Below are 13616 nucleotides of genomic sequence, written 5' to 3' on the forward strand. Positions count from 1 at the left end.
TTAAAAACAAATGCCCCCTGTACAATAGGAACTTGACCCAATTTCGCATATGCAAAGCTACTGCTTTAACGCATTGCATGGGCATCACTATAACACTATATCACTATCACAGCTGCTCCACGTTGTCGGAGCAGCTGAGGCCGCAACCTTCCGCATTCGCGCAGAAGCACCGGACTAGTGCGAGCGCACCAACCACTTCAGAGGATGTGGGCAAAGGACCGTCGTTGCTTTCCTCATTGTGCCCACTTTCACTTGTGCTCGGTGCGATGTCAGCAACGTAGTCTTCGTTTTCAGGCTCTCCCGTGGTCGCGCCACCATCATTTGCACTCATAAACTCGTCCACCATTGATTCGTCAACAGCTTCCGGAAATTCTGACAGCTCGCTCCAAACTTTGGCAACACTGGCAATGGCTTCGTCGCATTCATCATAATTTACAGTCAGCATCGAACACGTGGAAGACTGCACGGCTGAAGCAATTTCGGATCAACCACTCGTACATGGCCGTGCGTACGTGTCGGGCGCCATGGGCGCAGAGTTGAGAGTTTGTCCTCTTTAGCCCTAATCTGACCCTTATTCTTCAAGATCGTGCCGAGAGTGCTGCTCGGAATCTCCTCACCGCGTTCGACCCGATTTAAGATTTCGAGCTTCACTACAAAAGGCGAATTCTGCCGCTTCATCACGGCAACACTGCGGGAGAAGGCCCACAATGCGCACACACAATGAACCATTAAAACAATACCTGCTCCACTGCAAGGCTGAGCCCAGTGTGTCACTGTATTGCCACTTGCTGCACAGCAGTAGGCGACACCTTCCCGTTTTTATTTAAGTCTCGGCACACACGTGTTTTCTTTTAGCCAAACCATGCCCAAATATCGAGCCTGCCTGTTGCATTCACAAATTGTCATTAAGCAAGTGAATACTTTCCCATACCTGCCAACCTGGCGAGATAAAAAATCTGGAGACTTTTTATTCGCGCCAAGGGGGGGGGGCATTCACTGTGAACTTCCGGTGGGACCGGGGGGGAGGGGGGTTCGTTCAAACCTTCAGGCACTGTTCGACGAGTCCTTTTGCAGGACCTTGCAGCAGCAGACTTTGCTCCCTTCAAAAATTTGTCGGAGTAGCTTTGCTCAAAACATGGTCCAGACTGACGGCCCTTCACTAGTAGCAGGTGTTGAGGGTTGTGTTGCACATTGATGAGCGGAACTCAGTCCTAGTGTTTCGCACCGTGCTAAAAATCCTCTCACACTCTGCGTTGCTATGCGGTATCCCGAGTAAATCCAGCATCACCTTAGCAACTCGGTGAAACACATTTTCCATCAGTGTTTTTCATTTTTCCAGCCATAGACCACTGCACGTCCCACCTTTCTTCATTGAGAATGTCCTCTGGAAGACTGTGCGCCTGTAGTGTGGCAAACTTAGCTTCGAGAGCATCTAAAACGTCTTCAGAGAATTCACTAGAATCTCGGGGCAGCAGCTGAGGAAAACTCTGAATAAAGAAACGAAGACTCGAGAGCGATGCCTGTGGAATAAGTTTGAGGTTGGCCACCTCTGCATTCTTCAGAGTACAGTTTCAGAATTGCGACCACACCCATAACGCTTCGTTTCATCGCACTTCGGAAATATTTTTCGCAGAAGAGGCCAAACGTAGTCGCTGACACTAAGGGGTAGGTTGTGTTCCGACGAGAAATCCCGTAAACAGGCACTCCACACGTATAACACTGTCGTCGCACTTGTCCCGGAGAAAGTTCACTATTTTGCCTTGTTGCTCAGCGGTGCGAACATAACTTTGACGCTTCGCCGTGGAAACACGACGTTTCAAGTCGCCTTTGACACCGCGAGACACGCTGACGCCGCATCCACACATTGTACAATACGCAAAAATGTTTTCCTTTTCTTGATGTCAAAAAGCACGAAAATACAGAAGTATAAGATCGCAAGAACTTTTGCAAATACCTTTTCTTGAGCTTTGATAGCGCCATGGCATCAAGCAGACGAGGATTCTAACTTTACACAGTGCACTGCGCATAGACAGCCAAGCCAACACTAATCATACACACAAGCAGCAGCAACAAGATGCACCGTGGATGAAGGCATGCATGCAGAGCTACATTGGCTCTGGCTTTGGTCGGCTTACTAGGCACCGTAGTCGGCTGCTTAGTCGATGATACCGATGGTGCTAATGCAGCCGTTGTTGGTGATGCTGACGATTACGATGTGGCTGTATATTCCACGGTGCCGGTTTCGCAAAAACCATTATTGCGCGCACGGAGACCACTTTTCGGGAGATATAAGACAGTGATCGTACAATCGGAAAGTTCAGTAAAAAATCGGGAGTCTCCCGGGCGAATCGGGAGGGTTGGCAGGTATGCTTTCCTGTACAGTTGAAACCCGTGATGACAAAATCCCGCGACAACAAAATTCTCATTAACAGTGAAATATTTTCATATCCCCAGCAAACACCCATAATATTCAATGCATTTCCTACACCAACAAAATGTCGCTGGACTACGATCCTACATTAACTAAATGTGCCTGCGTATTACCTACATGCCCAAGGCTAGCAGGCTCCAAAATGTGCTGAAATGTGATTGCTTTGCCCTAAAATTGTGTAAAATACGACCACATTACACTAGCGGGGGTGCCGCAATTTTCTTTACAAAAACAACCGAGCGCCGGAAGCTATCGCGTGCGCTGGAAACAAGTCATGCATGCCATCTTGTTTATTGATCGCCCGTTTGAAGTGGCACGCATGTTGCTACCGACATGCGATGACAGTTTTTGCACACCTATTGCAGTGCGTAATGTGCACCTCAGTGAGGAAAATGCAGCAAAAACAAGGAAATCCACATCCCACGCACATAGAATTGTTTAAGGCGCCTGAGATGGCGGTCACAGCATGGAGTGCCCCGCACCGGGCCGTGAATGAGTGAGTTTGGGAATATGCATCCCTTGCTTCAAGAATCCTGGTTTTGTTGCCACCTGATAGGTATCGCATGTGGATTCGCAACGGACGTAGATTTACGCGAAGAGGCTGCAATCTTGATAGATTGCCCTCGGGTATAAGAGATACGATAACTTTCGCGCTCGGCACTGGACGGATAGGAGTCTACAGGCAACAGCGTGCGCTGGAGAAATTCATGCATGCAGCGGTGTTGCTCTGCCTCCGGTGCCAAGTTACGCAAAATCTCGCAGAAGTGATCATATCTCGGAAAGCAACTGACCGAGAATACTGCTCCGCGGCAGTGCTGCCACTGCAGATCGACGACCGTAAATAGTAGATAAGAGAGGCGTCAAATCTACAAAATCGCAGCCTATATCTTGACCACTGTTATGCTGTCGCTACAAAGAGACTAAAGTACAGTCAATGCATGCACCAAATCTTCATTCCTTCGCAACATGACAAAAGTGGCAAAGGTCTAAAAAGGTTACGCAATAACAGGTTCCCTGAAGTCAGCTTTGCCCCAATACAGTCCTTATGCGGTGAAGCATACACAATGCATTACCGTGAAGCTTAACGAAGATGGAAAAGGGACCACTGTCACAGGACATCGCATGCATTTGTTACTAATACATACTAATACTAGTGTAGAACCGTAGCAGCAATGACGATGGCAGCATTAGTGAGGGCGATGGCACAAGCGAAGACGAGTAGTCCAGTGACCATGCCAGCTACTAATAAATTTTCGTTATGGAATGCGCCCTCGGGTTTACTCTTTTCTTGTTACACGCGATATGGGGGGGGGGGGGGGTCGACTTACATTCGAGTCGACTAGTACATTCGTGTAAATACGGTGTATAGTTTTCTCATATCAGCTCTGCCATCCCCCTATTTCGATTTTTTCATGCAACCCAGCTATAACAATTATCGATTATAACAATGGAATTTTCGTGGCACTTTAATTGTTATATATGGGTTCTCGACTGTAGTACGCAGCTGGGGCAGTATGCTCGGACTTCCACGACATTGGGAGATAGTTTCGCTTTCGCGTCATGTTGCAAACCCATCCAAGGGTACGGCCAGAAGAGCTTGGCACAGTGTAGGTAACACAGTCAGCCGTACACGCGGATGCATTCTGCCTGTAAAAGCGAAACCATCTGATCTGCCGCTCCCTCGTGGCCCCGCGCATGCTGCGAGTGTACTGCTATGCGAGCACGCCGACTTGGCTTGGCCGGCTCGCGCTCGTTTCACGCCATGTCGGAGGTCACACCTAGCTGCGTCAGCTAGCTCGGCGCACCGCAGTCGGAGATAGTGGAGGCACTGGTTATTTGGCGTGCCACGCAGAAGTATCATGGATACATGGCGCAACGCAGCTAGGCGTGGCCTCCGAGATTGCACCTAGCAGCCTACTTTTGCCAGCTACGTGCCACAGAAACAGAGAGGCGAGATAAGACAAAGTAGTGCTGCTTGTGTGTAGCCACCGTGCACACGACGGTGAGAGACCAGTGTTGCTCGACAGCGTATTCGAAGCGGGAATTTTTAGCTGCTGCGCCGAACGAGAGCTAAATGCGGCGGAAAGCGATATGCTCTGTGCACAATGGTCGAGATGAACATAGTTCATTATATCCCCTGGCAGAACTGCACTTAATTAAAATGAGGTTTAAAATACATGTATCTCTATGGAAATTTCAAGGGGGAATTACATTTCCTTCGTTATGTCTGTTATTTAATTATATCCTGCCTCATTATAATGAGGTTCAAGTGTATTCCCAAATCTGAGGATTCAGATTTACGTGCAACCTTCACACCAGCCAGAACAGTAAGCTAGCAGACAAGGCGCGGCACATGGGTTCAGACAAGCTAAGACAGCGCCCAAGAAAAAAAATGCGGCCGAGAATTTGTTTCCAATCTATTGTGGAGGTGACGGCGCATCGGGTTTTGCGAGCACATGCTGCGCCTAGAAAAGTGTTGCCTTGCAACGGAGGCAGGCCTCTTTTGCGCTTCTTTCTGTGGCCACACTAGCTACACAGGTGGAGAAACGTAAACCTTCGTACTCATGGGGATCCACACAGTTGCACCCCTTCCAGATGTTGTCGCTTACACTTTGACACAGTTCAGGTGTCCGCCTCAAGTGAGACAGTTGCAGTGCCCATTGCAAGGAGTGTTAAAAACAATAACTGCAATCACTAAAAGTAATTACTCGAGAGTACCTCCCTGGTATGCTTGGTATCTGTGGCCAATGAAGTAAACATGGCGACGACAACGCGATGCTTTTATTATAAGAAGTTTTTTTTTATGTATCCTTTCTGTGAAGGTAAATTCTGCATTAACTTCTTTCTGGGCGAGTTGGCGCATACTTGACATAAAAATTGTAACAGCGCAAACACATGCAACCACAAAGTAACAAGGACGAGACACAAGCGCTGTGTCTCGTCCTTGTTGCTTTGTGGTTGCATGTGTTTGCGCTGTTACAATTTTTATGTTAAGTAAATTCTGCACATTGTTGTTTCTGATTGCCACATGGGGACATGCAACATTTTTATTTTATAAATCAGGCGCATGTTCCATTCCTGTTCACATTGTTTTACTTTCAAGCCCGCAACATTGGGTGCACGTTAGATTCAGGGGCATGCTGGATAAATACGGGTACTGATGGGGGCTAGTTAGCAATCCATGATTTCGTTAAGCAGCACACGTCAGAAAACACTTCACACAAACGTGTGCATCATTCTTGTTTGTGTGAATGTGTTTGTTCAAGTGTGGTACTTAGCAAAGTAATGTTTTCAAGAATGCACTTATTTTGCAAGGTTTTTTTTTTTTTTTAACATGTGATTAGGAATGAGCTAAACTTTTAGAGGCCGTTGCAGTTGCCAACTGAATTTAGATATGCTTGATTATTTGAACAAGGTTGAGGCACCACCACTACACCCTATGTAAGTCATACAATAAAATCTCGTTAATATGTACCCATTTAATAAGCGATTCCTGTTTAAATTTAGTTGCGATGAATCCCCGCCCCTACCGCCATTGAACCTAACGTATTGGCCGACTGCTTAAGCTGTATTTGCTTAACGCATGCAAAACGGTCAATATGTAGTATTTAGTTCATTTTCTGGCGCGTACAAGCATGTCATTGGCAAAATGTTCGCACAGTCCATAGACAGCACGCACCTTTCCCGGACTGCAGTCACCATCGATACTGATTTCAAAACGTGGTAGCCATGACAGGTTGCCTGCTCCTATAGCTTCTAGCGCTTCCACGACATCATCGTGGAAGACTATGCTGATGATGGCCCTTCTGTATACGATGCAGCTAGTGCGTTGACCGTCATAAGGCCGTTTACAGAGAAGTGGGGACTGACGGAGAAACTGGCTCGCGGCCCTGGTGAACTTGAGGATGCTGTGATCACTGCAAAGTCGCTACGGCAACAAGTGAAAATCAAATTTCTTGCTGCCTGCTCACAAATAAAATTTCTTTGTGCGCCCATTTGAGTGAGAATAAGTTTCTTTGGCCAGTAAGTCTGTAGCTGCTGATCTGTCACTAAGTTGATTAGTAAATAGCTTTGTGCATGCCTGATCCACATTCCTCATCAACTTCATATTAAGAATGTTTTACTGTATATAACTGAAAACCCTACAGCACGCCGCTCATCTTTCGGACTATACCTGCAGAACGTGAAAATTCACGGGCAACTGGAAGATGTGCCAGTGCCTCCTCAAAACTGAAGCAAGGCTTCGGGCCTGGTCATAGCAAATTGCCTAGTCAATCCAGTCATTGCCTGACAAGTCAATGGAACAAGCCACGCCAAGGCAGGTGAGCCAGTAAGTTTGAGTGTACAGTGCGCTGATCTTTCACGATTATCACAAAACAGTGACATGATCTCGGATGAATTTCTGGTCTTGCATTACAAATGTTTCGTCACTCAGAATCGTACACCAGCTCCATCCCCGTTTGCCGTCTGTGTCAACGCACTTACGCGCCGTGCAATGGAAGTTTCGAGTGGAATTGAGTCAACCTCTGCTTGCAGTGCTATGCTCCTTCAGTAATGACACGGTCACAGCCTTATGTGGGCCATGTTCGTTGGGTGGCCTCCAGAATGGAGGACACACATAACCAAGCCCTTGGGTAGTGTTGCACTTGAGCCTACCCAGTGAGGCAAGTAGGGCCACATATCACCGGGAAATAACAAGTGCGACCCAGCCAGCCCACAACCCAGCAAGCCTACAACGCACCCTTGGCGGCGGCAGCCCTGGATGTGGAAGCGGCGACTTTGGCACCACCACTGCCGCCAGTCTTGCCCTTCTTGCCCTTGCCCTGGCCCGCCCGGGGTGGGGGCAAGGGCAGGTCCGTCTCCTCCTTGGGCATCTCGGTGATCTTGGTGAGGAACAGCTTCTCCAGGGCCTGGGCCATGAGCACGACATCCTCGCCCGGCTTGTTGTAGACGTAGCAGTTGGTGAACATGGTCTTGAAGTCTTCGATGCACTCCTGCGCCGAGGAGTAGTAGCAGTGCTCCAGGCGCTTCTTGATGGTGCCAAGGTCCATCGGGTGCCGGATGATGCGGTGGTAGTCAGGTAGGTTCAGCTTCACTGTGTCCACAGGCTGCTGGAAGGGCCAGGCAAACTGGTGCTTCCACAGGGCCTTCATGACCACCTTGAGCAGGTGCTGCAGCTGGTTGGTGGTACGCTGCCGCCGCGAGGCCGGCGGCACAAACGGCGGCTGCACCACCCCGTTGACAGGCTCCAGGATGGGCTCTTCCCGGGCTGCAGCACCGCCACCGCTGCTGCTGCTACTGTTGCAGTTTGGCTCAGTCCCACTCTGCATTGCACACGGGGAGAGTTTTACTGCCACATTCTCTAAATGGCTTGAGACTTTCCAAATTGGTCACCAGATGTGGCACAACTGACAGTGACTAAGCCCCCCACATGCTCTATTGCGGATGAAGCGTAGTACTAAACAAAGCCACAAGCAGAGGCAAATCCATCATTCTTCCCAAGCTATGGCCAACGACTGCAGCGCCCGATTTAACTCTATGGTCTCAACTCTACTTACCGTTCTTCGTTTTTCAGGTGTCTGAAAAGAGGATTGGAACACTTGCATGCACATAGTTTTGCCACCCGTCCAGAAAAGAAAGAACCACCCGTAAATACTTACACGTCTTTGAAATCGTTTTCGTTTTTCAGGGGTCTGAAAGTGCCCAGAATATACACCCATACATCTATTCAATGCTAAAAACACACAAAAAGACATCCACGAAATAAGTGCTCATTCTCTGCTAGTTTTCACCCATTTAGGGTACTGTGTGCTTCTCAGGGGTCTGATATCAGCGTACCCCTGTATAATCACTTAACGGATGGCAGAAACCTTGTGGCTAGCCACACCACCATTCACATTGGACAGTACAGTAAAACCTCGTTAAACTGTACCCGCTTAAACAGTAGTTTCGTTTTAAAAGTAGTAAAGTCAAATCCCTGACTTAGCGGCCATTGAACATAATGTGTTTTGTATCCGCATAAACCATACCAGCTTATTGCGTACTCATCGGTTAAAACGTAGCATTTCCACTTTATGTCGCGCAAACACGGCAGTGTGTTGTCTCCATCGGGTGGCCCAGCAGAACAACAAACCTCAGATCGGAACAACGGCCTCCAAGTGCCCTGTGCGTTTGCACGTGAACCCACATCAACATCAACATCATTTCGACGCCATGCCAGAGAGTGTTGCGGTGTCGTGCTAGCGAGGACTCGCGTCATGCCGAAGCTCAAATATAAAAGACGCCGGGTGCTCAGCATAGAAGAAAAATTAGACATCATCCGTGCTATCGATCGTGACATGAAGAAGTCAGCGCTGGCACGCGACAGGGATCTGCTGTTGACTACGGTATGTGGCATTTGGAATGCGAAGAAGTTGCTCGGCAGCGCCGCTGCGACCGCGAAGAGATGTCGGCTACGAGGTTAGACTTTTTGCCATCGTTGCCTCTGTTGTTGCCGAAGTGTCGACTAGCGACACGGAAAGTGACAGCACGGGCGATTCAGGCCCAACAGTGGCAGAAGCTGCGCGTTACGTCAGCCTCATGGATGCAATCGTCGCGACGAGAACAGGGGCACGATAACGTAACTATTCCAAACTCCAGCACTCGGCAATGAAACAGGTGCCCCGGAACTTCTGCGGCACTGCTGCGCGCGTGCACGGAGAATATGTAACGCCAACGAGGAATCTGCCATGCAAGTGTTTGCAGAGAAGAGGGGGCTGGCTGAAAAGCTGGCACGCAGCTTCAGTAAGTTTGAGGCTGCTGTCGTCGTGCTAGGCCACCGCGGCATCAAACGAAAATAACACTTTTGTTGCGCGAAGTGAATAAATACTGCATGTTTTTCCCCTTTCATCGCACTCTCTCCGAGTTCCATTTTCGACAGGTAAGTGGGCGATCTCATGCTATTTCGGTTAAACAGTACTACTGTTTAGTACGTACCTTTTCCTAGCTCCAGAAACTACGGTTTAACGAGGTTTCACTGTAATGTGTAAAGAAACATGCGAGCTAGCATTACCCCTGTGACACATATTAAACACCTCTGGCAGAATACATTACGAAACTGGTAGGAAGTGTCGCTTTATTATACATCATGCTTGTGTAGAGCACCTTTGGCTGGAATCTATCGCACCTCACCTCCCACAAACCAGTCCAGCAGAAATAGCGATGTCGTTGGCCATGTCGCTGGAGGATCAAAACGAGCAAAACCTAGTCGATCTAGTAATCTACGACCACATCCAAACCAACGGACAAGCCAAGCCACTGAGTTATAAAGGCTGCATTTGTGATTTGCACTAATTTTTGCTCGCCATGTGAAAAATAGCATGCTTGGCACTGTGCGAACAATGTTGTTAATCCTACATGCTGATGAATCTTGCTCTAGCCAGACGAAATTGAAGATATCCACGAAAGTAGATATCTCCAGTATTTCTGACTCCAGATTATTTCGGGCTTCTAGCAGTCCTTGTAATCTGAATTCTCGGTTGGCGGCTGAACTTGCAGTGTGGCACCTGCACAATGTAGTGCTCATTCATTCAGAGCATTGTGATAAGCACTTAATGCCAGCGGCTACAGAGTTGCCCATTTGATGGGTCTCGTTTCATGAAGTACTACATACGTAAACAAAGCTTTCTTTCCTCTTTGTGGCCCTTATATTGAGGCTGTTGCAGCATTACTAGAAGCTGGCTGCCAAGGTGTGCAGCACAGGGAGGATCACAACACTCCCCTGGTCTTTGTTTGCAGTTGTACACAAACTGATACTAAAAGTATGCAACAGGCATTTGAGCAGCAACATACCTTACAGTTTGTGTGAGCCACCACAGTTTAAGGTTGCATAAAACTGCACGAACATGCAAGGAAGACTCACCATTTCGTTATGGCTACTGCTGTCCTGGGTACCTCCCATGCTGAAAAGACAACAGAAGTGTTTGTTGTGCCAATCATCTACAAGCAGGCGCCACAATCGCTAGAGATCTATACAGCTTGCACAATCATTCCGTGCTTGGGACCACCCAGAGGCAACCAATGCTTCTCCCACTCTCCTGTGCCTTGTGCAGGTAAGAGATACAACATTGCAGACAACTGGCACGTATTCTGCCCCAGGCTCCTTCCTGTGAACGCTTGTTCGCACTAGTTCGCACTAGCTTAAGGCAGTGGTTCTCAACCATGGGTGTGTCAAAGACCTCTTGTGGGTTTTACAGAGTAATGGGGGACCCCTGCGGGAGGGGGGGGGGGGGTAGTTAGTGTACAATGTTGCAACAAAGAATGCAAGCATGTGCTATGCAAAACGGACACTGTTTGTCGATTCTGATGATCACGTTTACATAGCTACAGTAGAAGCGTATTGTATCACGTATGCCTGTACACCAAGAGTTGCATGAACTTTCTTGTACAGCTAGCGAACGTCACCAAGTATCACATTTGAATGTTAGCACTTTTACTTTAAGTAAGACTGCTTTTGCTATAGCATTTGTCAACTACATTCAGTTCGGGGGTTTTTTTTTTTGTAGACAAATTTGCATCACTATTTTGTGCAAAGGTACCACATTAAAATTTTCCAGTACTTCTACAATTCTTGCCATGTCCAGTGGTAGCCTAGCACGGCCAACTCGGCTTCTATCATGGAAACCTGCCACCTGCCTACATTGACACCACAAACCAAATAGTTGGATGACGTTAATCCAACTTATCAATAAGGCAGGCACTGTTTAGACGTACGGAAATGTACTCACAAGTCGCAAAATCACCTGTGGCCTGCTCTATTCGCCACCATTTTTGTTTGGATCGCAGGCAGCATCCACCTGTCACCCTGCAGCAAATGCTTTCCCATAATTCGTGCTACAATACACTTCTGTTTGCATGTGCTACTGAAATGTGCATATTCAATCTCGAACTATCCCCGTTTGGCACATTTTATGCAATACGCCTTCCTAGCAAATGACGTTTACATGAGATGCGATAAGCGTGAGAGTCAATACGATATGCTTCTGCTACATTCATGTAAATGCAGCTATTAATTGCATAAGAAACAATTTGTGCATGATACTGTAACAAATTATGCAAGTATTCACAAACATGAAACACTATTTATTGGCATGGACAAATAACACATCAAAAGTCCCCTTTAACTTCGCTTTTGGTAGCTTGTCAATTCATCGCATGGTTGCACTTAAACATAGTTGCACGTCTGCACTGACGTTAAGCTAGTTGCAATACTTGCTCTTCACTAAGCAAGTCTCGAAAATGCTCGCTCACATGCATAGGTTGTCAAATACTGTAACAAAAATCTTAAGCCTATATGCAGGGCAGAGTTCAGCTGTCCTGAGCCAAAATGTTTACAGCATGCATGAGCTCGCTTTGAGCATTAATACTTTCCATGAGCAAAGCAATTTGTACATCTGCCTGGTCTGGAGCAGACTCTGGGACTAACTCATTAGGTGGCAACCTGAGTGTGCTCTGCTACAATGTGTCCTTACTGCCTCTTTGTTGCAAAGCCACTTAGCAACAGAAAATAATCACCTTTTCCCACCAGACTCTGCCAACCTCAGAAATGCCCCTCGCTTTGTCACCAGACAATGCAATATTACTCCACATGTCACACAGATAGGCAAGCTTAGTGAGAAATGAAGGGAAAGGCTCTCCCAGCCCCTTGTCTTCTAAGAAAATGCTCACATTCTCAGAGCTCAAAAACCTCGGCCATTCCTAGCGACGGCCAACACACCTCCATGCGTAGGAGCCCATGGCTGGATTTCCGAACCGATCTCTTCGCAAAGCACTTTCAAAAAATGACTGGCCTTGCTACGATACTGTTGACAACTTTGACAACATGCTGCATCACGCTTGCTGGATCTTGGCTCAGTTCCTTTGTGAAGAATACAATGTATACATACAACTGAACTGTTAATTTGCTTGACAAGGTCTACCAAACCTGCCAACCATTGCACGGGCACGATCAGTGCACAAGTCCCACGGAACACAAAACTTCAGAGCATCGAAGCCTTTCGCTGTCGTTTCAACTCTTTGCACAAGTGCAACTCTCAGGCGATTACCAAGTTAAATGCACAAACACGATGAGCCGTCAGCTGCCAGACACATCGCAGCTCTCGCAAGAATAAGCTTATCCGACTTTGCACATCACACGCCATTTCTCTCGTTCTTCGTGCAACCGTGCCATTAAAGCGTGGCATTGGTTGAAATTTTCTCACGCACGCGCTCCCTATAGCGGTGCCGACAACTTCCTTCGTGCAAGGCTTGAGCAGTATCTCACAGATGGTGTGAGGCTTCATCTGTTTGGCTACCTGGCAGCTAATGATGCAGAATAATTATTGCACTAGTTGGTGTCCATGCATTCGCTGCAACAGTCACTAATGCAAACTAACGCTCTGTCCTGTCCCAACCATTGCCTTGTTCTAGTGCCTTGTTCGCACTAGTAACTATGTTGCAACTAATGACACAGCTGGCTTTTACTACCACTACAGAGCTCGCCAGCTGGAACGAAAAGTGTCATACAGTAAAATCTACGAAAGTAGCTTGGGTCGAATGTGGCACCATGACGTAAAATACAGTAAAAGCTCGTTAATTCAAACTCCGTGGGAATGCTACGAAAATTCAAATTATACAAAATTCGAACTAATGAAAGTCGGAGAAAAACATTGCTCGGTTAAGGTGCGTATATAGTCCAATGCAGCATTAGCACACGTGCGCACTCGCTACATCACGTTGGCGAGAACATATATAGCTCGAAGAACTGGCGCAACGTAAAGGATGCGGCCAATGCGGCCCGATGTTACTAGTTCACTGTACCGACGTGCCCGATGTCGATATGGTTCTTGCTCCATCCGCACGTTCGTCACGCCGACTGCGCTGACCCACAATGCATGGCGCAGAGAAAAAAAGGTGCCCACGCCGCTACGCCGATGGTCGCAGACAGCCGTTCAATGTGTTCAAAGCGGCGCCCGGGCTGGGGATCGTTCTGCGCATGCTCCAGAGAGACCAGCTGACGTCGCGCACATCGATATCTAGAGGGAACGGCATTTCGGCTGACGCAGTACAAGCAGCATAGCCTGACTGGTTGCAAGCATCGCGCACCGAGAACGTCGGACTATAAATGCACTTTTGCCGCCGACGCTCGCACCAGGAAAAAAAGCTGCGC

At 47.8% G+C, this 13616-nt stretch overlaps 1 protein-coding gene across 9 annotated transcripts in view; it reads right to left on the reverse strand.

The window, feature by feature from the left end:
• Positions 1-13616, reverse strand: part of LOC126516459 (bromodomain-containing protein 3-like) — a 159913-nt gene that overhangs the window by 124504 nt on the left and 21793 nt on the right. For all 9 annotated transcript variants that reach the window (XM_055063937.2, XM_055063936.2, XM_055063934.2 and 6 more), the window contains 2 exons: positions 10332-10371; positions 7173-7755 (listed from right to left, as the gene is read on the reverse strand). In XM_055063937.2, the coding sequence (XP_054919912.2) occupies positions 7173-7755; positions 10332-10371 (623 nt within the window). The remainder of the gene's footprint in view (positions 1-7172; positions 7756-10331; positions 10372-13616) is intronic.

Source organism: Dermacentor andersoni, chromosome 1 (assembly GCF_023375885.2).
Source record: "Dermacentor andersoni chromosome 1, qqDerAnde1_hic_scaffold, whole genome shotgun sequence".
NCBI lineage: Eukaryota > Metazoa > Arthropoda > Arachnida > Ixodida > Ixodidae > Dermacentor > Dermacentor andersoni.